Source organism: Acanthaster planci, linkage group LG06, assembly GCF_054643075.1.
Source record: "Acanthaster planci isolate LZ-2023a linkage group LG06, COTS_SCS, whole genome shotgun sequence".
Taxonomy (NCBI): Eukaryota; Metazoa; Echinodermata; class Asteroidea; order Valvatida; family Acanthasteridae; genus Acanthaster; species Acanthaster planci.
The window spans coordinates 7,066,750-7,093,286 of record NC_141782.1 but is presented as its reverse complement, the minus strand read 5'-3'; the positions used below and the strand labels follow the sequence as shown (position 1 = coordinate 7,093,286).

Genomic DNA, 26,537 nt, shown 5'->3' with positions numbered 1-26,537 from the left:
GTTTGGGTTCCATAGAGAAAATACGTGCTCACCAGTGACTGTGTGCTCATTTGTGCTGTAAAACCAAAGGAGGGTTGATTAATGTTTTGTGAAGTTGTAGTCACATACATGTTGTTGCTTGCACATGACTGTGAGCTGGCTTTAAGAGGGAGCTTTTCATCTCAAAAGTTTTTCAAAAGGGGAAAAATGTGTGAAAATGATTGCAAGCTTGGATAGGCCTAGAATGGCAATCCTGTCAGAATCCAGTCCACACAGTGGAAAGTCTCCACTTTTAGTTTGCACCAATCAGCCTACAACTTACTAAACCACAAACCATGTTTGCTTCCCATTTGATCTGATGATCTGTTTTTGCAAATTATTTCACAGCAATTATTTCACAGTTATCTGCACTTTGAATTGATTGGTTTAGTCTACAAGTTTAAAATGGAATCAATCTTGATCTAATCAGAATACATTTGGAAAACATAACAACAGAGGTGAACTTTTTGGTAAGCTGCCGTTAAGGAAAATTCACCCACAATAAGTAGTCCTTACATTGCTTTCTTATCTCCTTTTTCCCTTCAATCTAGTGCCAAACTGAAGAAAACGTACAGCAACAGCGCTTGAGCATCTTTGTCCAATGTAGCATGTTTCAAGTTTAACAGAACCGGAGCGAGCAAGCCAGAACTGGGTCAAGCCGACCACAACCAGATCAAGTTTGCCACAAGCAGATAACAGCTTTTGAGAGTCTTTGGTTGCATTGCTGGGTTATGCCTGACAATCTCATCTTGCCTGAAAAGGCTGCTGCTAGTGTGACCTCATTTTAATCCCGTTCAAGCCAGTTAAGAGCGGTTCGTTCAGGCTCAATCTGCCGCTAGAGTCTGTCTCCAGACTTTCAGTGATTTCTGTGACGACTTGGTGCAGTTTAGAAGAGTTGACATGCATGTGTACTGAGTTGTCTTGTTTGAATGGTCAGACTTTTTACTTGCGATTTTTTTATAACCACCGCCCTTATTCAGAATCACATTGTGTTGCAAAGTCTATTGGCTAATCAGTGATCCCACTTTCTTGATCTACTTTCACCCGCTAAGTTGCTAATTGATTTTACTCAAAAAAAATCCAAAAGTTTACAATGTAGGCATTAATACAGAATTAAGAGTGTTTATCCTCAAATAGATTGTCAGTTATTCTTGGTTTTGAAAAAGTAATCCTTCCCCCAATTTAACATGATCTCATGCACAAATTTTCTCTGCTCTTTTGGGGAATTTTCATGCGGTGCTGTTTTTGTCCAATTCCAAGGATGTGACACACACTTGTAAATGTTATGGCATTGTAAGTTGCCCCTACAGAACAGAATACTTCCTTCAGCCATTTAGAAGCATGGCGGACACAATAGGAGGGTGTTATTTGAAGTGGGTAAATTTGGTGCAAACACTAAACTAATGTGCAGAGATCAAGAACAATAGATATTTACTTGGGCATTGGCTTATATAATTCAGGACTTTGAAGTGAGCACACTGGTACTGGCTGATTTCATAAAAAGCATCCCTAGGAGTTTACTAGGAGCCATTTTTGCAGAAAATTTTGCTGAGCAAAAGCACCGAAAATCAGCTTGGTACTGATGATCAGACCTGCTGTAGTGTGTTACAGTGTTGTAGCCGAGTACTTTTTGAGTGCTAAGCTCACTGCCAAATATTGAACTGGTTAGGTGTGAATGAAGCTGGAGAACGTGGACATTGGTGGCTTGATACAAAAGGTAAAGATTACAAAATAAATTGATAACTTCAAATTATCACAGTTGTGGAAATTTTTAAATTTTTTTTTTAAAGGACTCCAAAAGTACCTGACCAAGTATGGTACTTTTAGCACTTGGCTATGACACTGATGTGTAACTTTTAGGCTGGCATCCAGCCTAAGCCTGTTTTCTACCCTAAGTGCATTTCTGCACACATCAGCTCTAAAACTGTCCCAAGTAAGAAAAATCTGGCTATTAAGTGCAGACATCGTGCATGTGGGTCATCCTCAGCGCATGCTCATAGCTGGACATAAGCAGAAATAAAAGTACATAACGGTATGCATGCAGACATTCCAGGATTCTGAGATATGTAGAAAATGGAAGAACTTCCTTTTGAGCTAGTAGTTGTCTGTCCATTGTTATGTGCTCTATGGTAAGCTAAACTTTCTGATACATTTGATGGGGAAACCCATGCTTAAGACATGCAGGAATTCTTTGAATATGCAGTTGTGTACATAACGTTTATTTCTGAGTGAACATAAACGCACTTATCTCCCTTCCTACAAATGCAACATGTCAAGTGTTGGGAGTTTGTATAGTAAATGTAGATGTGTGTTTATGTGACAGGTGTAAAAGACACAAACACGTGCATGTTTGACAGCAAACTAAAGAATCTTTTTTATCTTGGGAGGGGGATATTAGGGGAAAGAATTGTCCGATAAAAAGCATGTGGCCGAATTGTTTGAAATATTCAAAATCTTGGAGCATTTTTGAGAGTGGGAAATGGACATGTTTGGCAATTTTATTATATTTACCATTGAAACAAAAGGAGAATCATTGCCCAAACAAAATTCTGGCTTTTGAGAAAGTCAGAATTTTTATTTCAGTCACTGAGAATCTATCTAGGGCTCTGTACAGTTTGATCCTTTATAGATGTGCATCTATGTGGATGCAAGTTATTTTCAGCAAAGAATGTTTTTGTTAGATAGTCACATTTTTTGTTTTATTTCATTGATTGATTTCGTTCAAAGATACAGTTCCTTTCTGGAAGTGATTAAGCAGTATGATTTATTTTGATATATTGCTTTGTCACAAGAAAGGTGTGGGAATGACAATGCTAAATCCATACCTCATCCACTGAGCTTAAAATCATGTCCTGAACTGAATAAATCTTTGGCGATATTGTCCTAACCAGAGAAAGGGCTTTCTCTGGTCTGTAGCAGCTTGTACGCAGATCAATAATTAAATCAAAATGCATTCCTTGTGAGTAGTCATAACAAGCAAATGTTGTAGTCACAATCTCAAAGAGTTCAAGTAGCCTTTCTACCCTAAACCATTGCTGGTTCTTCTCTGTAAATAGTCTTTGAATGACTCAGTGTCATTCACTGCAGTAGTGTGTCCCAGTTTTAATGGTACCACCAAGTATACTTAGACCAGACCAAACAACAGCAGCCAAATGAACATTTGTTGCATGTGATGGATTGTGTCAAGGACAAGTATTTACACACTTCTTGGCTCAAGTTAGCGTGTCCAAACAACTAGCCTTGGACATTTCAAACTTTAGAATGTACCTTTGATGTCTCTGCATGTAGAGTGTCCTCCTGGCTTGCCTTAAAGTGTCTCAACTTATTCCAACTTTTGTAACCTTTGTGTGTATACAAAGCAGCATTTCAGATGTTTTCTTAATCTGGAGCATCTTTTAAATTCTATTTTTTCAGGTAGTGATTGATTGAGAATTCTGTAGGTAGAAGACATTAATGAACAGATGCCTGTTGAATGTTTTTGAACAACTTTCATCACTTCATAAGTCCTGTTGTGTCATTGTGTGGACTGGTAAGATAGAGAGACTGTATTGAAAAACTTTCATAATCAGATCCAAGTTATTTGACTTCTTGAAAGTTCTGTTCAATAGTTATGCAGATAAATGTCAAGTTCAGAAAGCATTATGTTCTTTTTCAGTAAAAAAATGTGTTAGCTTTAAGTATGTATAAGGACTAGGCCCAGCTTCCTAGTTGCCCCTGTCACCAACCCTTCTTATGCTGGCAGATGGAATACCACAAGCGCTTTGACATAAGTTGCACAGAAAAATGAAGTTATATTCAGACATTTCTATATTTGTATCAAGGTATGTACAATCAAAGTATTTTGGGCTATATTTTTGTAGTTTACAGTGTGTTGGAATGTAAAAGGTTAACAAGTCAGTAGAGCAAACAAATCATGCAATGCAAGTGATTATTAGCTAGCCAGCTGCTGAGTTCTAGACAGAAAGATGGAATCATATCAGAACAGCTTTCGTAGAAATATGGTGTTATTTTAATGTAATCATTTATGTATATTCTGTAGTAGACATCATTAAGGCTGTTGGACCGTTATGGTCTTGCCAGGCCCCCAGAGAAGCTAGTTTTTTTGTGACAGTGTATTAAAAATTCCAGATTTGCTCTAACATCAGTTAGACCTCCTGGAACGAGACTAACACAACATAAGAGAAAAGACAAGTCCTTCTTGAGTTTCAAGTAAAAAGCCAGATGAATGGGTTCCCCAGATGGTCAGGGTTTCAGAGAGAAACCAAGTTCTTGTAATAAAACTATGCAAAGAGTGTGGAATGAGAAATCTGTTTTCCCTGTCAGATGCCGAAGCATTTCAAAATGATTTCCCATACAAACAAAATCAAACAAAACAAAAATGACTATTAAAGTGGGATGCTGTCCGTGAACAATAAATATATCATGATGTGTGGGGTGTCAGCAGTATTTTTTTCAAAAGGTTAAATGGGACTTTGTGTTTTAAATGTATTCTTTGGGAAACTCGACTGCTGTTAAGAGACACTGAACTGTGTGCATGGCTCATCCAACAATTTCCTCAGCCGAGTAGACATTCCAAAAAGTTTTGTCTGTATTCCCGAAATGGACACTGGCTGCTAACAGTGCACTCTCTTGCTCTGTGACATTGACATGTGATAAATATGGTATTTCTAAGTTTGGCTGGTGTAAGAGATACTAGTTTATAGTGTGATCTTTGTAGTCTGACAGCCTTAATTTTGCACGTGTAGTTGAGTAGTGTTAAATGTACTGAAAATCATGTACTCGTAAAAAAAAAAGAGTAACATAATAAACTCTTGGGGGAAAACCTAATGCTGTGTGTAAATGGTAAGGGAATGTTCTAAGGCAGTATAATATTCATGTCATTGTTGGCATAAACTTGTCATTTATAGACAGTGGTGCAAGCCAACATTGTTCCCTTTGAGTCACATTGTTTTTTTGTTTAACTGTTGGACTTTAATTAATCAAAATGCTAATCAAAGCTAAGGCATTATGAACAGTCAGTGGTGTGTTACCACTGGTCTTTGTTACTCCTGGATGTAAAAGAGGTACATAGCCAGGGTTTTCTTGACCTGTTGCAAAATATAATTTTCGTCCCGTTAAACCTTTTTTTACCACCCCTATACCTCAGAATTGACGCCTTGTGCTGTTGGTGGATTTTCAGAAAGAGCTTTTCTCCAGGTTGCTAGGTAACAAAGTGCCCTCTTTCATTCATGCACAATCCCAGGCCGATTTGGGTCATTTTCCAAAACTGAGACTACATGTTGATATTCAACACAGGTTATTCACCATTAGTGTTGATCCAGTTCTTACAGCATGCCTACACGACTTAAATTTATTGTTCCATGGTTGCACTCCAGAGGGCGGTATCATCCCACCAATATCAGAGGCCAAAGTGGGCTTGAAGCAGTCTGTCAAAGCCTGTCAAATGTAGCAGGAGTTACATTTATTAAGAACTTACACATTTGTATTGTCTGTGCTTGAGCAACAGTCTTCAGCACACATATCCTCACAGATTCTAGGATGCTAGTTTGGTGCAGACGTGGAAATTTTTCCTTGTACTTTGATGACTGTAATGCTAGGTCATTTACTCTGCATTACTACACAAACACTCCATTGAGTTAAACTTGCATCATTCGATGCAGTCTGAAACCAAAATGCACAGACTGACCATTCAGCATAACCTTGTTCTGTATTGGGGGGGGCATGGAAAAGCTTGCTGTATATAAGTGTAAATGTTTCATTTATATGTAAATGGTTCATTTCTATACATGTACATCACATGTGGTATATCTTGTGTGGTGTTTTAAAGTGCTCAAAGGTGATCAAAATTGTTTCCAGATCTGCCTTTGGTTATGTCTAATACTGTGTGTTCCTATTGCAGACAGAATATATGTTATGGGGGGGGGGCTTCAATCTTGAATCAAATCTGAACACTGTAAATGGCACTGGAATTAAGGCTGGCAGCAGGGAACCTGACCAATTTCCATTAATTTATTCATATGTAGTAGGCTCATAGTACAGAGAAGCATGCATATCGTTGGAGCAACCTTTGACATCTCTTTTAAGTGGGAGTGTGTTGGAACTTTATTCCAGATGAAAAGAAGCTGAAAGAAATATGGTTGACTTCCCAGATGTCACACAAATAATTTAAATCGTACTCGCTACTTCCATTGGAGCAAAGGCGTCAGTCACTTCTGAAATGTTTTTGGGGGGAACAAAGTGCCTTAAGCAAAACCAATGTGAGAGTGAAGCCTTTAACGGCATGCCAGAAACTTTCCGATTCTAGATGCTCTGTGATTTGACCTGAGGCAATTTCTGACCACTTTACCCAATTTTGGAAGCCTCTGTGGATGTGTTTTTTTTTTTTCAAGCTCCGAGGCATTTTAATTTGCCACTTTGAACTGTAGAATCAAACATGAACCTGCACTTTTTATTCAACAACCCCCAAAAATGGGGATGACAAACATTTTTTTTTTACATTATTCAAAAGTGGGCGAGGGAACATAACCCCCTCCCATCCCCCACTGGTTGACGCCCATGTTCTGGAACACTGTAGCATTTGCATATAAGGCCAAGTTCAAACACTGGCCATGGCTTGAAGTAACGTGCACCTATGGATGCCAACAGGGGAATGGCTACCCATAAAAGTGTGAGCTACACTAGTCGCAGCCAGTTTGATTTGGACATGGCTCACATCGGTGTGTGTTAATAAAGAGCAAAGGCTTCAGAAAGCTGCTGTTATACACTTATATCACACTTCAGTTTTTGCATTAAGTCTTAAAATTGCCACCTGAAAGCTGCAGGTGTTTCGTTTTTTTTACTTGTTTAGAGTTGTATCTTGATCAGGATTTTTTAAAACTTTCTTAAACATGCAACATTTTGCTGTGCTTCAGTTCAGAGGGTTTGATGATTTATGGAGAACTTTGATCACATTTCACTACTTTTGTGTACATCATTTGTAAACCGAGGATGAATGGCATTAAATCTGTCTCTCTAAAACAAACCACTTGATTGCCTACCCATTATCTTGACTCACCAAGTCTCCAAGAGAAGACGAAGGAATGTATGTCCACCCCTTGATTGGCTCTCCTAACTGCAAAGTATATACACATACATGTACAACAAACAATACTCCACTTTTTCATTGAAATTCTACAAACAAAATGTGACACTCCATACAAGTTGTTTTAATGAAGTCCTTGAAATGCACCACTGTGTCCTACGTAACTCAACTTCAAATTTTTGGTTTATTATTTTTATGGGCACTTTGTGTCTTGTTACATTCATGGAAATTTGCATATCCATGAGAACAAAAGTGATGTCATTAGGAATCAACCTGAATGTCAGTTATTTCCAATTGTGGCCGTTTTGCTATTGGCAGTTTTTCTATTTGGGGATTAGTTGTTTCAGTTGTTGACATTAGGGCTGGTCGAATATTGCCAAATTTGGTTAAAAGTATTTCAATGAAAAACCATGCGATCACAATATGAACAGAAAACTTCTGAAATGAAATGTCTTTGTGAAATGACACTAGAGCAACAGCTTCCCTCTACCAAGCTGTAACAGGTATCATCAAAGCTGTAACAGGTATCATCAGTTGCTCTGCCCTTTAGAAAGTGTAGTTGCAGTGATGAATTAATTTACTGATATCCCATGATACGATTGTAATCACTTGGAATCTTGAAGTTGTATGGATTGATGAAATAAGGGCGGTCTTTTGCTCTCAGGGTGTTCATATTGAACAATCCGAGAAGGGAGCCCGGCTTTCTCTTGGTAGGAACGACATCAGCAAGACAGAATGTGGTTCGTCTCAGTGTCAAGAGAGGAGTTTGTGTCACAGTAACATAGGACTGCTGTACATTGCTGTAATACATACGCAGGACCAGCCGATTGTTGAACATCGTCAGGAGCACAGGCAGAACCACCACTGCCATGGAGAGGGTAAGAAAGCTGAGGATCATCTCGTTGTTTACTGTGTCGTGCTCCAGGGCACTGGAGATCAGATCAGGGGACGCATAGAGTCCAGTCAGAGCGGTAACGTAGAACAACAAGGTGCAAAAGCGCATCATGCCTAAACTGCGAACCTCATAGATGAGGCGGCTTTCACTGTCCCCACCCATGGGTTGCCTACCAGACTGTTCCAATACTTGTTGCATCCGTTGAACATCTGTATCTTTTGGGGAGAACTGGCTCATCGCCCTGGTACACTGCACGATTACCTTTGAACCAAACAAAAAAGAGATATTTGGGTTATCCTGGTAGCTTTGAAAATGAGAACAAAATTGACAGTCATGTGATTGATTAAAATAAAATGGGGGAAAAAATATGAAAGACTTACTCCATGCAGAGGAAATATTAAATGTTTAATCTAACGGAGAAAGAGAACAACATTTAATCCATCAATTTTCTTTTTCAACTTTAGCCTTCAACATAATTAGTGGCACAATCTTGCACAAAGCCCCCCTTAAATAATTGAAATTCAAATTTAAAAAATCCTTAAACACAGTTTTCACCAACTTGGAAAACTAGTAAGCCTAGGCCTATTGTAATTATTCATTATATATTGCTAACTTTAGTTAAAATAAAGGAAGTGTATATTTTGCTGGCGACAGCAAAAGTTTTTCAAAGCTATTTTGTCGGGATGTGTTTCTGAATGTATATAATATAGAAAATACCACCTTCAATCGAGCAATGAAGTGGCTCAATAGGATAAACCAAATGCATGTGTGAGCGTGAGGTTCCAGGTTTAAACCCCAATGGAGAATTTTTTCTTTTTTTTCATTTCTTTTTCCCAGCACTGAGTTTTTTTTAAGTAATACAAATCTTAAATTTAATTAAGTTTACAACCATTTCTTTCTATATTTCGTGGTTTTGGAAGATTTTTTAAAGGGAAATAGTCCGAAATTTCATAGTTCTGATTTCCGCCCCCTACCCTACATGTACGTTAATGAAAGTGCAGAACCAGACTTAGTAAAACGTCATAGTCTGAACTTTTGCTGTCACCGGCTAAACATCCACTGCCAAAACTAAACACTGAAATTTTAAGCCAGAACAATAAAACATCAATGATCAGCTGGTGATTGTTTAGAACAGAGACAGAAACAACCCTCATAAACTGAAGTTAATATAATGAAGTTACCTCCATGGAATGGATGCACAACATTCTCTTCAAAGATTTCTCTGCAAACGTTCGTTCCATTCGTAAGACACTCACACTGTGCAACAGCCTATCACGACCGTTGTCATGGTTGTGCTTGTGGAAGTTGTGGAAAATGAAGTTCCTTCCCCAATGGAGTCTAAAGAGTCCCGGAAAACAACGTGTTCTAAAGGCCATTTTACGTAGATGCAGGAATTTCAACTTTATCATCCAAGAATGAGTGCAGACAGTCTTAATGCAACCATCGGGTCACAGGGCTAGGGAAACAGCACGGCCAAAATAAACTGCACTAGGCCTACGGTACGGCCAGGTGCGGGGAACTGCCATCTTGAAAACGGAACAGGCCTCGTTGCAAACACCGCCCTCTCTCGATGGCTTAAATAGTTATGTTCAGTAAATTTCATCCCCAAAGAAGCCGCTCCCTCCCACCAGCTTAAAACGAAATTCCCAGAGAATATATTATTCAATATTGATCCGTTAATAACAAAACCCGCCCCACTATAACTTCCTTTTAAGTTATGGTTTCCACGAGGATTTCGCTTTAATTAAAGAAAGCAACAGAACTGAATTGGCGTGCACCAAATCTCTGAAAGGGTTATACTCCTTACAGAAGGTTAGGGCCTACCTCGATTTTATTTATGGCTGAAAACCGCCAAAAGGGTGATCCATTGCGCTTCAAGTTAACACTTTCTGTGACCACGGATCCAAATCACCTGGTTTGATTCTTCAAGAGATTTTTAGGCTTTCAAGGTTTCATTACTCTCTACGTTAGGATGAGTAAGGAAATCCAAGTCTGATGTGCTTTTCCTCTGAAAGGGAGTTTTGTGCTGTGGTTGTCGTACCCGTGTTGGAATCGATTGGTTAAATCAAGTTTACTTGAATGGAAAGAAATGAATAACTTTTGAAATAAGAATTCTGGAGCTGAGGAAACTTTCAAGTCCCGCTTGATCCTTGAGTGTAAGAGTATTTAGGTCTGTTAATATAAGGAATATCAGCAATGTCACCCAATATGAGCGCTAGAGCCGCGAGGTGCTTGAACTTCCCTGACCTTATGCTAACCCGAGAGACGGGTCAAGGTTCATTAAAATACAGGAAAGCACTAGGACAACAGTCCTGCACATTAGTGAACCCAGCAAAAAAGCATTTGCGAGGTTATAAACACATATTTAATATTCATAGTCCAGTCTAGCACACATGTACAGCAAAATGCATAACACATTTTAATACTGCAACCTGTGCGATTCAATTACAGTTATTCACAAGCATGTTACATTTAATAACTCTTGAGAAAAGTTTGCAGATTATTTTATACATATCTCACTTCGTTAAAAGTATCATACAAATCTAATCCATATACTCTGCATTTTATCTTATTCGGCTATTGCATAGGTGCAGGTGTGACTTGGTACAACCTTACTGAAATGAGCCACTCATTCTTTTCATACTACAAATAGTAGATTTCCAAACATTTCTTCAGACTTTGTACATTCAAAATCCATATTGAAATTAAAATGTGATTTTTTGAAAATTGTATTTGCTTATATTTTTGCTCGGTCAAATCTTGCACAACACAAGGTACTCGTAAAAAAAGAAAAGAAAAAGAAACTCTCAGGATGTTACATGACTGTAGTACTAATCGTAGCTTATGACTGCGGTTAACTGATTTGCGAAAAGAGGCGGACTGTAAACGTAAAAACCACTGCAGATCGATGAGTACCTAAGGGAACCCACACGCTCATAAATCTGTCTGCCAAACCGTGTTGATGATACGCAGTTGAGATCATCCGCCTGGCAATCAATTAGCGAATGCAAAATCGGTGAAGGTTTTTGAGGGAAGGCTTTAGTTTTTCCTCTCAGACGACAATAATCTGACGGGCTGCAGGAGCACACATGTGCTGTACATAATGAAAGTTTATTATTCGTAACCTCCGAAATACCAGGGGCTACGTGAGCACGAGACGCGGCGATGCATGAGTGCTTCGTCTGGTCATCGGCGGATTCAAAATCGGGAGATAGAATTTCCTGACCCAGTTCCTCCGCAGCTAACGCGCGCCCCCGGGGTTCAGTCCGGCCGGCTGAGCAGGGACTGAGCATGGGGTGTTCGAGGGCAAGGACGGTACATGAGGCTGCCTGACCGGGTCACAGCATTGATTATATCTTGGTATGGGCTATCGTGGAAATTATGCACGTGCACTTCACACGTGATTGCACCGCATGTACACGTAAAACTAATCTTGGATAAGAAATGACTGCTTTCAAGATGCAGGTGCTATGCAGTTGGTTTGTACTGTAAGTCTTGATATTGAATATTAATCAGGAAAATAATCGCGTTGAATTGCCCTTCTGCCGACGTGTAGGTATTCGGTGAAGTTTCAACTGGAAACAACTTCAAACAATTTCTTTTGTTGCATATTAATTGCTAGCTGTTTTCTACCATACAGTATACTTCTATACATAATGCATTCATGACATTCAACGATCCACCAAACAAAATGACAGGGATTTATTCAAGTGTTGTACAAATAGATTCTATTTACTGAGGAAAAAGACAGCTTTTGCAATGTCACGGTGGCTGTGCCGTGATACGCATGAACAGAATGAATCTACCACTCAGATAACGAAGTTTTATTCAGGCGTTCATTATTTCTAAACAACCCGTATATGCCTTTAAAAACTGTGGGTTAATACGTAAGACATCAATAAACTAGGCCTTCAAAAATGTCATGTTTAATACATGTGCACTCTCAATGACATCAAAAGGACATAAACACATTTATTGCAAATCCATTAATGGACCCGATAATCTACAAAGATGGTAGGTTCTTGGTATGTTATGAAATTTTGAACTAGGCTAAATGCTATCTTGAGTGGACGTGCGATTTTAATTTTGCAGACCGTGTTGACGTGCACGCGTCACGTAGTCCATCCCAAGAATGCTAAGCATATACTGTCTATTCGATCACAATGTGTGTACGTCACTACTCCTTAGTAATATTTATATATACATGTATGTATCGCTCTACCTTCTCCTGGCCAGGATTTTCTTTCCGGGTTGGGGGCGGGGGGACTTTTTACGGGGGGAGCGTCCCCTTTCCTTTATTCTATTTCGTGGTTTCGTTTACTTCGTCGTATTTTTCTTTATTTTTCTCGGGCTAATCTGTTCCAGATTTCTTTTTAAGGCATCAAATACCTTCCGATACAATTTTAATGAATCGGTGGTAATGGTCGTTTCCAATGGTGATTGAGACTGGACGCACAAAGTATTCCTGGTACTGTGATGTAATCGGCCCAGTGGCAATGGAGAGGAAGAGGACGCACTTTTTTCGGGAAGGCCAACATTTGAGCATTCTATATTTGATCTTTTGGGGGCTTACTAAGTCGCGGAGCCTCGGGGAGCCTCGGGGAGCCTCGGGGAGAAAATGAAAGGATGTTTTCCAAAAATCATCTTCATGATTTCACAATTTAAAAAAAAGGGCGGATTACCCCTTTTGCCCCTTCTTCAGCCCGCCAATGTATCTGCCCAAATCAGTCTCCTTCGCGTTTTTCTTGGTTATTGGAGTTTTCTAAATAAAAGTTGAAATCTTCGTACGAAGCAACTTTTATAGGAAGTTCAAAGAAGCTCCACAGTTCTTTGCAGATCTAAGTTCCAGATTTTTTCAGTCTTCAATTATACACGAGAATTCACTTTCCGAGCACAGAAGCCTTCCTCTGAAACAACACTGAAAATTGCGACGGCATCTGTATCGGAAGTTTGGGAACAGGCCCGGAACAACTGTTTTTAGTGCACTGAACTTTTGCTCGCCCTCGTTTCAAATTGTGCTGCGTCACTGAATGACCCAATTGCAATGGTGTGTGTAGTTCTACAACTGCTTTCTGGACAAATCCCCTTAGTGCATGACTTGGTAGTAAATGCTGACACATAATTTGCGTTTTTAGCACTGTCACTGACTCTCTTAGTGTGGGGGTCAAGTGGGCCCTTTCAAAAACCATTTCAATTCGCTTATTAGTGAAGCAGGTGAGAAAAATGGAATGGCAAGAACGGGGCTGGACTGACCACCGTAGGCCTTCCGCCGATACAAGGCCCCACTACCAGTAATTATTTCCTAGCGCAGTTAAGAATTGCATGGAGCTTTGCACGAGCTGCATGTTGCTGTTAAGTTAAATTATAATGTGAAGCACTCGATCCGACTACCCACCGATGTTAGTGTTAATAAACAAGGTTTTTCTTCTGAAATTTGGCACAGTTCGAAGGGTACTGGTAATACATTATAATAGGCAGCCGAATTTATTTAACAGTATCAACAAGACTGCGTGGAGTTGTGAGTCCAAAACAAGGAAAAAGGGTGGCTATACGAACTGACGCGTATAATACATGTACATGTATAATGCATATAGTGGAGGAAATAGGTTGTCCGTGGTTCAAATTCTAAAGGTTGCTTTTTTCTATTTAAAGTTTTTTCAATCTATTTCCTGTTGGAGACAATAATTTTTAGAAAGGTTATTTAAACGTAACGTCCAAATTTGTAACCTTCAAGTTTGTTTTATTCGAGGGAAAACAGCTCAGCCCAACGCGTTATCGACTTCAAGGGATCTCCACTAGCATCACCCACGTCACAGAATACAATAATATATTACGTCCATGTTTCGTTATTGGCATTATACCGTAAAAGTCTCGTTTATTAACGGTACAGCGAGTAGAGACATCGGGTCAGTCGTTTGAAGTTCTCCTGATATCAAAAATTAAATGAAAGCTGTCAAAAGTTTTTTAAAAGTGATTTTTGAGACACTGCGATATCATTTCAGCCCTCATATGACGCGCAGGCACGAGTCGTTGCCATTTCACTGATTATTCTGTTACTGTATCTGTTGTGGGTGAAATTAAGTTTAAATCATATTCATGTTGAAATGATAATACGTACGTATTTCAGTCCACTGTTTTTGATACGGTGCAAATTTAATCTATGAAATCTGGCTCTTGTAAATTACATCTTTACTGCGTATTTACTTAACCTGTATCTTTACCGCACAACTACACGGTCTTAACGTTTCCCTCAATGACCACTGACATTTTTTTACCCAAAGTCGCTGTTGGCTTTGACAGTGCATAATTGACAAATTAAAAAAAATTCACGGTTGATCAGATTACTACGAGTTCCATTGAACGAAAACTGTTTCTAACCTTGAAGTCTTCATGAGGAACACAATAGCAAGGTTAATGAAAGGTCAATAATTTTCACACGACCTTGGTCTTACAGCACTGCATAAACACGATTGTGAAGCGCTGGAATTCAGAGTTTTCACAAGGACTGTTAAACAATGATACATGCACTCGACTAATTCTCAATACAGGTCACCAAATTTCGTCACAAAAATTGTTGTCATAGAGTGCCGCACACACTCGCCGAACAATGATGGCCAGAACACACAGCAACAAGGCACAGTTCCACAGGTTCGTTCTAAAGCTTTTGATTACAAAGGGATAATTCTCTTCTGAGACCTCATTCTCTTTGGGAAAGTTTATGAGTCCCTCTGAATCTCAAGTGTGGAATAGCCTGTCCTGAGAATTTCCTATTTCAGGGACTAATTGTTAAAACGCTTAGAAAAAAATCAAGAAAAGGTCGATCCTTTTCTATTTTCGGTTCTCCCGTGTATGTATCCAGCTTATATACATGTACACACGGTTTATCGCACGTCGGGAGTCCATTAACTTTTACCCTTTCCCTTTTGCAACATGAACCGGACTTGTCATTCCTCGGAAGCCAAGTTGACACGGGATACCCGGGGTTGTACCGGGGTTATCGGTCAGAGATTGAAAGGCAATGCCGGTCTGCAGTTGTGAATGATTCCTGTATGTTCCGATTGGAATCTTGACTATTCACACATCTACAAGTAAACGATGTGGATACCAGGCCCCTTCCTATTCCGTGACTCCTTTTCAATCAGCGAAGTGTTTTCACTGCGCTGAAGTGATTTCTTTCAACAAAGAACTTTAAGGGGCTGAATATTTATTTCATATTTTTCTAGAGGGGCCGAAAGACAAGTTGACATCACAGTCAGTCTAGAAAACTCGAATTTTACAAAATTTAATCCACATTGCAATTTTCTGTGATTATTGTGTGGTTTGTTGCATTTTACTCTTTTTACGTCACGACGTAGTTGCAATGTCGAGCAGTAATGTAGCAGTAAATCTCAAGTGTGGTGGGGAAAGTATGGTTACACGTTTGCATCTGTTCATACTGTGATAGCATTAGGCTACTAGTACTTTTCTCTACAAAATAGGAGCAGCGAGGGGTTAAGTAAGACTAATATTTCAAGTGTAACTGCAATCAATTTTTTTAAATATATCCCTTCAGAATGCACTTCTGTGTCTCAGTTAACCTCTTCTCAACTTTTGTTTCACCATTTCAAAGGGTATTTTTTATGCTAATGAGTATTTCCATGTTCATACGAGCAAAATTGTGATGTCATCTCAGGAAGAAGTCTATATGTTACATTGGTCTGTACACAAAATGTCCTTCATTTTTGTACATTTTCCTCGACTCAGTTTTCTCTTCATTGCTGAGTCCTTGATAATTATGTGTATAGTAATAAGGAAGCATCAATTCCTCTCTCAGAAATGTTTCCAGTTAGTACATTCTGGGTTCACAATTTGAACAGAAACACGTATGTGCTGAACCATGTCTTCCCTAGATGACTTCACAGCAACAGCACCCGTACCCTCAGTACATCCGGCAAAGCATCGGTAAATTTCATTGTTTAAAAGCATGCACTTTTCAATGTATTTAACCAAAATTAACGGAAGGCAAGAGAGTATTCATACATTGAAGAAGACAAAGTTGAAGAAAAATTGTGTCTACTAAAAATAAATTACACTTTCGAAGAACAAGCTATAATGTCAATTCTTTACCCTGGGCAACAGGTCGTGTAACAAGTAACTGAATCTGAAAAATATTATGAACGCTCACAAAATTCTAGCGTCTGAAACTATAAAGTGAAATAATGAAGTGGTAGAATTCATGTCAGTCTATCAGAGTGCAATACAAAGCATGTTTTACTCCCTTATTTCAACCACAAAGACAACTATCGTCTGTAATTATGTATAAAACTACATCCGTTGAACTTTTTAAGCATGCGTGTATTGAACACACTGAGTCAGCAAGTTTAAGTGACAACCGTTTGTGGACCACTGATCCATCTGTATATTAAAAAATAAACCCTGGGTACTACGCAAAATCAGCTGGTAGTGGACAAAATAGTCGCCCATCGAACTTTCCATGCACACTTGTCCACTATTACTATGCACACTGCCGGTTATACCTTCTCTGGGAAGTCGTGGTTCTCTGCCCTTAGGGGCCATCCATAAAGTAAGCACGAAATGTCGACTTTTCAGATCCGTCCCCTTGTACACATATTTGAAATTGAATTGTTTTTCGACGCACAGAGGCCGATTCTGGTATTTATTTGTGTGAGACAGTGTATTGAAGATTCAGTAAAGGCAAACTTTCGGTTTGCTTACGGTACGCTCGTGCGCACTGTACGCATGGTGTAGTAGGCAAAGGCAACAACCCCCCTCCCCATCGTGTGTTTATGGACGATCCCTTACGCACATCGAAGAGAGGTCTGCGTGGGAGGGAAACCTCGAGCTCTCAGGCCTTGACCGACTCGCATCACAGTGATGTGATCAGGGGCGTAGCAACCGGGGGATATCGGGGGGGGGGGAGTGCGGCACCCCCCATAATTAATTCCATCCGGGTCAGCAAATAGAGCTTCGATCGGCAAATGAATCTAAACTTGGTACATGAACAATAAAAGTTGGCCGTCAGTATGGTCCGTGAAGCGTGAAATGTGGATTTCCATTTTACACGACACGACGTTGGCAAACAACTTACAAGTCGGCAAATTGACTCAGGCACACACCCCCAAGCAAATGCCTTCGCTACGCCCTAGATCCGACCGGGAGGAAATGCCCCGCTTACGAAAATGTATGGAATTTCATAGCGTAGGCCTAATCGTCAATGTTTTGTTGTGTCTGTGTGTGAATTTGATGCAATGCAAGCGACATACTAGTCATGTCGAAGTAGGTCTACAGTTAAGACTGTGAAATTCAGTTTTAGGCACAGCATCCTCGTTTAGGTGCCGAATGTAAAGCCCTGGTCATGCACGTACGTAAGCGATATGATGCAAGAGCATGTATGTTGGCAGTGCTTTCTAACTGAGGTTGTATTTTTAGCAATGGGGGCTACGGCCTATGCGTCGTCAGGTCAGGCAATCAGACTGCCGAAGTGACTTCATTTTGAACCAGAAAGTGCAGTACAAATTGAGTACGTGCGCGTGTTGGTTCACACGCTGGTTCTCGCGCTAATGCCTCCCATCACATGTGCGCGTGACGTAGTGACCTCGGTACTCAGTGGCCTGTCGGTCCAAGGTTGGTGTAAGGCCGGAAGTGCGTGTTGGACCACCTTTCCATGGGCAAGTACGCTCTTTTGTCCGTTCTGCATCTTTTGCGGCGTTTCAATTGTGTACTGTTTCAATGAACACTCGTCAACTTACGCTTACGGACACAAGGCGCACAAAACGCGTTTGAATGTCTGAGTATCATCGGTTGTTCAACGGAACTCAAGCGCACGTGCGGCTCCGAAACAACATTGACAAATGTGCGTTAGGCTAAACATGCGGAATCACGACTAAACATCATTTTGCTACGCATGGATAACAAAATTAACTGACCCCACATAAGAGGTCATAACTTGGACTCTGATGCACTGGACAATTTTATATTCCTCATCCATAATGTAATGTGTCAACCCATCCTCCATGGTTAACCTAATGCACTAATAAGAGCAACACTGAGCAGGAGACACTGATGTAAATTATTGTCACATGTTATGAGGTCACATGCATCATCTCACGTACGCGTAGAGCACATTCGCCACTCACATCTACATGTCACTGCTTCCTTCCCCTGCATAGTCTCTGAACATCATTCGGGTATCGGGTGTAGGGATGGGAACCAGTCAAAACATCGGCGAACTTGCCCTTAGCACGTTTACTTTTTCGGTTAAGCAAGTAAAGGGTGTGCGCAGTGTTGCATGACTACACCTTAGCTTAAATAAGCGTGCGCCATGCATATGCATTCGGCTCCTTACAAAAGAAATCTTGTTGCCAAGTTTTGACTTACTGAAGACCTGGGTTACATCATATTTGCATAGGATTACATATTAACTTGAATTTTGCAATTTCATGTAAACCAGATTATTCCAGACTTTTATGCAAGACAAGGCAGTGAAATGCAAAAAATATGGGCCATACAATTATAAACATGGTTATCAAAAGCACAGCCAGTATGCCCATTTGTACGTTTCACCACAAGATTCAACTTTTCAAAAAAGACCCTTGATAAATAGTCCAAACTTTGGTAAACATTTTTCCAATTTGGTATTGTATCATGGATTGGAGGACAAAAATGCATTTTATGCATAACCCTATGGGATAAGTAAACAGGTGAACAAAACTGCTTACCAAGTACTTGAAATGAGAGAGCTAGGAAAAGTTTAAATCAAGTCATCGTTTTTTCATATAGTACATGTAGTCTAATCTTAAATCCCACGAACAAACAGACATTTAAGCAATACCCTCCTCAAACATTTGTTTTGTCTAGAGCTATGTAACTGTGAATGTCAACGCGCAGTAAGTAGTACTGGGCTACTACTGACCAATCATGTTGTTTTAGCCGAGTGATTGATTCTCTTTTAAAACTTCGACAAAATTGTTTAAACATATATAAATAGCTGTATACATTTCATGTTTCTGTTTCCTTGTGAGCTTTGAAACTTCCTTTTTATTTTATAAAATGCTTCTTGCATACACGTACATGACTCAGCAGGCACCCACAACTCTGAGAGAGAACAATATTAGACTGGTTCACTTTCCCCATGGCTTTATGCATGAAACCTAGGCTTGTTCATCCAATCCCATGATGCAATTAAAACTGTCAACAGGTTTACATGTGTGTGGTTCAGCCATCAATTGCAAGAAGTCATGTACACCGGGACTTTTACATACGATTTATGTTTCATACAAAGCCCAACATTTAGTGTTTGCTAAATTCCTCTATATGGAAAGCACAACTGCTTTCACAAAGTATTTGATTTTACTTTGATGTTTTAGAAGCACCCTGGACTGTGTTTCCCCATACATGCCATAGAGTCAGTTGAACAATTCATGTGAAATTAAAGTCAAGCACACCCAGCCTCTTTTGTCACAAGTGGACTGTTACTAACATGAAGCCAGCTGCATCCCTAACCCCAAGGATGAAAAATGTGAAGAAAACTGCATTTTGCATTCAATGTGCAAGCTGGCTACAAATAATCATTAAAAATGAGCGCATATTTATGAAAAAATAACTATATGAAACAACTAGTTGGGTTTCCAAAATTAGCTTTGCCAAAAATGTAAACTTTTAAGTTATATAGTTACACTTAATTTACACATACTTTGTACAATGTACTACACATGCAATATATGTATGGTCGTGAAAAGCCAAGATTTTAAGCGAAGGGCGCCCCCAAGGGTGATTCAACGACGCCCTCCCCCTATCGACTTGACTTTCACAAAAAATGTGTCCACAGGAACGTGTTTTCACTATCGATAATATCGCCCTGTGAATGGCACACAAGAGCATAATTTTTACCAAAGTTGTTGTCCCAGTAATCTTGGTTCCCCGCCGTGTAGCATATGCAGAATTCCAGGCGATCCCCAACTGCCATGTCCCGTGGTGCTGTCAGGCCGAAAGAAAATCGATCAGTAGGCCCATCGCAAGAGTTCTGCACGTACGATGCCGGGATATCCCCGAAGCTGTTCCAACCGTCGGCCGAGTATCTTACCTTTACTATCTTGTGATAGGAAAGGTTCTGTACCTTGATCGTTCCCAGAACCGTGAAATCAGAAAGGACAGCATTTTCCAAGCAGACGCTCTGCTGGTTCACGCGGGTGATGAAGTCTGGTTGACCCCCCGGTTGAACGAAGGACATGGAAAGATAGCGGGGCTGGATCGCCTGCAGGGCCGGTGAGCCGGATGCACCGCCAAGACCCACAGCCACCGCGCAGGCAGCAGCGGCCATCGACGGGTAGTCGGGCGGCGATTCGGACTCCAAAATGTCTCGAACTGTCTCCAGATCAAGGCCCAGTGCATCGGCAAACCGCACAGACTTTCCTCCCGGGGTCTCAGGGGTCTTGGTGACATCTTTGATGGAGGACTTTCGTCTCAAGATGCCCCCATCAGTTGTATCCGTGGAAGATGCCACACTGGCCGGAGATGTGACAGTTGGGGAAGTGATGCTGTCCTCGGAGGAGACGAATTGGGGGGACCCTGGCTCTCCCTGTGAAGTTTTCTCACATGGAACTTCACAACACCGGTCCTCCGAGCTACCAGAATCACAGTCACAATCGTCATCTTCCCTTGAGCTGGCGGAGCGAGCAATGGCGATATCAATCGGAGGCGGTCTCGACACATTTTTCATCCTCCCAGATTTCACACTGGTGGTTTCCATCTCAGATACGGTTGTTGTTCCATTCCAGACGGTATCACCGTTCGTCAGGGTTTTTGCGGTCATTTTGCGCAGTGCGAACGGGAATCCGTTTATATGCGTAAATTCCTCACAACGCACGCGGTCAGGCGACCCTGCCGATCTTGCGAGCATGTTCTAGAGCAGGTGCCCTCGTCGGCTGAGTGCAGTACTAGTGCGTGAACATGTAATGTCATCACACTGCGTCTGTCAGACACGTACCTCGCTCTACGCGCACAACTGCACGTAGCCGTAATAATTGACCAGCTACGTCACCGTACCCGACTGTACTGTCTGCAGGCATGCAGCGCGACGACGATCTGGCCCGATGTTAAATCAAGTAGGTATTATGGTAGTGTCGTACAGCGGTGATATGAGCTGTGAACAGTGCGATATTGTGGCTGGTAATCCACGTGATCAAAACATGACCTCGTTTGCGACGCTTTAGTGCGTAGGCCTACGATATGTACCATGCGTGACGATTTTATTGTGCTGATGTAACCTGCAGAATTCGTCTTCGTGCTAATGATCATAGATGCATTACACAAGTTTTACACCACCTTCACGAGGCAAGTGCATGCACACTGTATAAAGTTCACCCTTCCCCGTTCAGTGACACGAAGAAGCATGCTGCCAGTTGAAGCCTTCAAGTTCATCACACAGTGTCATGTTGCAGTTCCATCCCCGTCTGAAACGGTTAAATTCCGTGATGAGGCCGAGGGTCAGGTCCGGTTTTCATGTTGAAGTTCCAACGCTTTGATTTTGCCGACTGCTTGCAGGTTGCAGTATTTACTTCCTGGTTTTTACATGTCACTACCTCATGGTATTTCAATGCATGCGCGTGTGTCGAGTAGGCCCCATTTTAATCGCGGTTTTATCTGCTTAATTCCAGACACCATCATGCTAGGCTGAGAGCATGGCATTACTTGCGTTGAGAATGATTCAGTGTTTTAGCTTAATGCTTGAAACACGTACCATCGTACTATTAGATTCAACACAAGGACTGACGAGTTTGACTTCTGAAGCAGAAGGCTTTTGTAATGTCGGCGTTCTTATTCCTTGTACTCGAACCATGGAGGTAGGGCTCGAACTAAACATTTTGCGCAGGTATTATCAAGCTGTCACTGTTGACATATCACCGTGACACGTCGGTGAACTCACCAGGAAATTGCGCCCACTTGATAAATAACAGAGCGCATTGTACGGGAGTACGCATCTCAGTCACCAGCTTTTACAAGATACCAACCAAAGTGCATTACAGAATAAAAAAGTGTAGTTACAGAATCCAAATTGTCACAGCATGGTGGCGGTGGAGGAGCGGGGAAGGGGCAGCTGGGCATGCTTCAAGTATTTTGGGAACCTTTCCTTTGAAAACGACACAAATGTAACACGACTGAAAACTATAAACTGATCGTCCTTTGGACCTGATGCATCCGCACGGGTCCAAAGAGGTCGCTATTTAAAACGGGCTGGTATACAAGTATGCCGGTATGCTGGTAGCCTTGAAAAGATTTTTTTTTCAAGTTAACAGCTCAGAATAATAATAAACTATGAAATTTCGAAAGTACAAGCGAAATTACGCCTTTAGTATAAAAAGTGTGACTGCTCATTTTTTTTAGTCAATATTTCTGAAAGTAATTTCAAATCGTGAAATGCGTTGTATGCAAAAGTAAGAGGCGTGGCAAGAAAATGGCCGTGGGATTGGATGGTACCTGGCTATGGGAGAGTTCCTCAGGAGTTGCCGTGTGGTCACACCACAGAGCAAGAACTCACGAGAGCGTGCACCTGCACTTGCGACGGCGGGTTTTCTGGGACGAGTTTGCCTCATCGGTCGAAGTGGTTGATAGCCGGATCAAATTTCTTTGCCTCGCGTTCGCCGTGGATGGCTGCTTCTTTTCGAGGATCTTCGTGGCTGTAGTGAAAGTTTCCCCCCCCCCCGATCATGGTTTTAAAATAAGCAAGAAACCAGGTCCAAGGAAATTTCACGCGGTATTGCACCGGTCAATAAAGTGGAAAGGTCATGCTTGATTACCGGGACACAATTTGAGATCAGTGCTCTTTTTAAGAGTTACAAAATTAAATGATCTGATTGTCACCGAATTTGTTGATACTTTGTGAAAACCAGGAAAGGATAACTATCAGTATCAATAACTAAATCGGAAAGCGGAAGTTTTTTAGGGGAATGTTGGAAGTGTTTAATACGACTCTAATAGCCACAGTACAGCTATGAAAACAATACCTGCTAAATATATATATATCTCCCAGTACAAGATATTACCCTTCACAAACATACCTCTTCTATCGACAAAATTGTCCTTCGGTGTACAAAGTTACTTGAATGCTATTAGATTTCGTGCTCAAATATCACTATGAAGAAAATGTAAGTGGAGGTTAAGACGTACCAAGTTGTACAAGGATACTTTCCACGTTTTGACCCGTTTTGGCGCTCGTTTCTATGAAGGTGGCATTCAGGAATTCGGCGTAATTCCTTCCCACCTCGGCAGGCACGACCCTTGTCTCGTCCAGGTCCAGTTTGTTGCCAACCACAACTAGGGACACGTCTGAGTCGGTATTCGCTCGTAGGGCAGGAACCCACACTTCCGTTAAACTTTGAAAACTTTGCTGGTGAAGATGTTGAAGTATGATAGGATGCCATGATGGGAAAAAGACAGTTTAGACACACGATGGCCCATTGTCGTTGAATTTGGTAACAGATTAAAGTAAACTAAGTTGAGCTTTCACCCTCTCTCCAGTTCTTAGTCTAGAGGTATGTCAGAACGCCCATTCTCTGGTCCTGGTTTCCCCAAAGAATCAAGTATCTACCAGTCTATTAAGACTGAGAAATTTAGTCTAGAGTCCCCAAAACAGCATTGTAATATTGCTTGAAATTAGGACCGACCCACCGGAGCATGCACCCCAAGCTGTGACCTCACTATCCGATGATTAAGGTTGTGTCCTAAGCCCCATCTACGGTCTTCGGTTGTCAGCACAGGAATCACTGGAGCCAGTGTGTGCATTTGAGGGGCAAATTACGAAAGTAAACTCACTACTTTAGTGATGTCGTAGACCAGAACAATTCCAGATGCACCTCTGTAGTACAGCGGTGCCAAGGCACGAAACTGTTCAAGAGAAAAGGACAAGAGTGTGCGTGAGAACCGAAATAAATTTTGGGACTCTCTCTCCCCCTCTTTTAAATAGGGGTATATAAGCGCCCCTAAAATCCCCATTGACATGTGTATGCAGCACAGCACCGTGCACTATAAAACTGTATTAGTGTAAGCCGTTTCAACTTTAAGGACACTTTTATGGATAGCCTGCTTTAAATTGTTTCTTGTTCCCCAGTTTCATTTTAAAAATACGCCACAGCGCAGACACAGTGGACACAAAGCAGTGCTTGACTTGGGACGTTTGGCATGATGATGTTACTTTTTCCTGACTCTCTTCCATTTTACAACTCTTGCTATTCCCACCTTTTCACCTCCGGCTGTGTCCCATATACAAACTTTCACGGCGTCTCCGTTCACGCACAGTTCCTTGTCAAAGTAGGCGGCTCTAATGTAGACAAACCAAACATGTTCAATTCAGTCACTCAACTTGGCCATTGTACACTGGCATGAAGCGTGTGCGCTACACTGTAAAAAAGTGTAATATTCACCCAAAGAAAGTCGAGTCACTCCATCTGCGCTGTTGGGCTTTCATTGCCCAATAGTTGGATTATTTTACCAACATTTAGTTCTGCAGGTTAAGACCAATGAAGTGGTATTGCCCAACTTTTTTGACCCAACTTTTATACAGTGGACATGCAACTTCACAATGTTCTCACCACAGGTGCAGCGAATGGTTGCTCAGTCTAGACCATGGGCGTGCCTAGGGTCTTTTTTAGGGAGTAAACCACCTTTTTCGGTGGGGGAGGGGAATTCCGGGTGGGGACAAAGCACTCATCAGCTACGAACTAATAAATCATTAACAGTGGGCGGGATCCATTTTGAAGGTTCATTTTTTATCCAAGCAAATTTGTGATTTTAATCCTATTTCATTTCCTTTTTTTTCCATTTCTTCCGCTTTCCCTTTCTTTCCTTTTTCTTTGAAATCTCTTCCCTTCAAATTATCATTCACATGCACACTCACGCTATGGTGTTGGTTATATTGTCGTCGAAGGTTTCACTCACAAATCTATGGGCTATGCTTGACTTGCCCACTCCACTGTTCTGCGAATCAAAATGAACCGAATGTGATACCCTGCATTGAAATGAACGATTGCATTCTGATGTAGAAATCCCGCTCGCCCTCCTCGAAATGATGTTTTTCCTTTCCCCATGTTCTTCACTAAATGACATTGACCAACATTTCCTTGTCACTGTTTATCCACTGACATTTGTGATCTCTACTTGTGAATTAATATGATTGACTTGTGATACGACTTGTGACGAATTCCACTGAAAAACTGAATTTTGTCTTTGTATATATAGCCTGCTGCATGCATGTTCTACTCACCCCTATCAGGCAGATTTTAACTCCGTCTCCGTTTTTGGTCGACATACTTGTAAACGACGACTCGGGGTCGGTCCCACCGAAAAGTTCCTCTAGAATATTGTGTCATCAGAACCATATTTTGCTGCCTTGTTTGTATAGTCTATAGTGTTTATACTCCAGTGTTCTTTTAACGGGACATCCAGAGTGGAGAATTCCGACATGTTATAAAATTCCCAAGTTTGGCGACATGAAAATGGATTGTTGTATTTCAGTAAATAAATTCAGTATGTGGTAATTTGCTGTCGTTGTGCTAAAAATAGCCCACACGGAACACTGTTGGTAAATCATGGGCAGAAGTCCAATCCATGTAATATATCATCTCTGTCAATATCCTACATGCACTTTGAGCATACACTCGCTGGTTCTCTGCAAGCATCGTAACAAGCAAAAGATTTCAGTCTGGTTCCCACTCAAAAAATTCAAATTAATTAAGTAATTTATACACGTCTGGTGAATTATCACATCCGGGAATCACACAAACGAATATCATAGTCCTATGTTAATTTAGAAGCATAGATGACGCAACTGATGAGAGACCAGGAAGGAATTAAGCTAGTCCTTTTGGTGTGGAGTCACCATTTGTTCAAAATGTTCCTGGCAAGCTTTGAAATTGATTAACGCACATACAAGTCCCATTGGGCCTGATTCTGAGTCACTGTCAGTGGTTTCATAATATATGTCTTTAATATCATAAACACAAAAGCCGATATTAAAGTCGCCGCGGGCTCTACAATGTATGGGTAAGTGGCGACACAAAAATGATAAAGAAAATAAACCCTCTCCTCTGTGACCGAGCATCACAAGAAATTGCGCGGTAAGAAAGGGACTTGTTGCGTTGGCGGTAAACTTTCCAGACTTTGCTAAATAATCCCACTTGTAGGCATGATTATGGAATGGCCCAGGGCTTCCCAGTATTTCTTGCCAACAGCACGAGAAAAGGGGGGGGGGTGTAGACATAAGAGGCACTCTTCAAACTATCACGCACCATTATCATTATCGCAACTCCATTTGTGTCCATTCTTTGAACTTTGTACTGTTCACTTGACACTAAATTTACACGGCAGGAAAGATTTTGCAAAGATCAACCCATCCACAGGCACTTTAAATAAGCTGGGAGCAATGCCAGTGGTACCTTGGCCCGTGTGGCGAAAAGATGTCCAATTTCGATCAGCGGCCATTTTGTCAACACTGATAAATTGACCTGGCACCCATGTTATATGTTACGCATACCTATTACCAGGAACAAT

General features: G+C 41.0%; 4 protein-coding genes across 8 annotated transcripts in view; 1 reads left to right on the top strand and 3 right to left on the bottom strand.

The window, feature by feature from the left end:
* Nucleotides 1-7,039, top strand: part of LOC110980002 (1-phosphatidylinositol 4,5-bisphosphate phosphodiesterase gamma-1-like) — a 64,266-nt gene extending 57,227 nt beyond the window's left edge. For all 3 annotated transcript variants that reach the window (XM_087138146.1, XM_087138148.1, XM_087138147.1), the window contains one exon: nt 570-7,039. In XM_087138146.1, coding sequence (XP_086994272.1) covers nt 570-606 — 37 coding nt within the window. In that variant the 3' untranslated portion in view covers nt 607-7,039. The remainder of the gene's footprint in view (nt 1-569) is intronic.
* LOC110980010 (uncharacterized) lies at nt 6,392-9,547 on the bottom strand. The gene is made up of 2 exons (XM_022236257.2): nt 9,176-9,547; nt 6,392-8,255 (listed from the first exon to the last, which is right to left on the bottom strand). The coding sequence occupies exons 1-2, from the start codon at nt 9,401-9,403 to the stop codon at nt 7,677-7,679; spliced, it is 807 nt and encodes a 268-aa protein (XP_022091949.2). The 5' UTR covers nt 9,404-9,547; the 3' UTR covers nt 6,392-7,676.
* An 843-nt stretch (nt 9,548-10,390) lies between these two features.
* Nucleotides 10,391-21,930, bottom strand: LOC110980036 (protein phosphatase 1 regulatory subunit 3B-B-like). The gene has a single exon (XM_022236317.2). The coding sequence runs from the start codon at nt 20,890-20,892 to the stop codon at nt 19,801-19,803; it is 1,092 nt and encodes a 363-aa protein (XP_022092009.2). The 5' UTR covers nt 20,893-21,930; the 3' UTR covers nt 10,391-19,800.
* Nucleotides 21,931-21,990: 60 nt separating this feature from the next.
* LOC110980037 (ras-related protein Rab-22A-like) lies at nt 21,991-26,442 on the bottom strand. 3 transcript variants are annotated; one of them, XR_015425654.1, is made up of 7 exons: nt 25,252-26,442; nt 24,886-24,965; nt 24,228-24,309; nt 23,805-23,876; nt 23,160-23,379; nt 22,470-22,669; nt 21,991-22,122 (listed from the first exon to the last, which is right to left on the bottom strand). XR_015425654.1 is itself a non-coding variant. In XM_022236322.2 (6 exons), the coding sequence occupies exons 1-6, from the start codon at nt 25,294-25,296 to the stop codon at nt 22,527-22,529; spliced, it is 642 nt and encodes a 213-aa protein (XP_022092014.2). In that variant the 5' UTR covers nt 25,297-26,442; the 3' UTR covers nt 22,116-22,526. The 3 variants fall into 3 exon arrangements, 2 of the variants coding, with proteins under 2 accessions (XP_022092014.2, XP_086994276.1); XM_022236322.2 differs by having other exon boundaries at nt 22,116-22,669; XM_087138150.1 differs by lacking the exons at nt 21,991-22,122; nt 22,470-22,669 and having other exon boundaries at nt 22,851-23,379.
* Between the last annotated feature and the right edge of the window lie 95 nt (nt 26,443-26,537).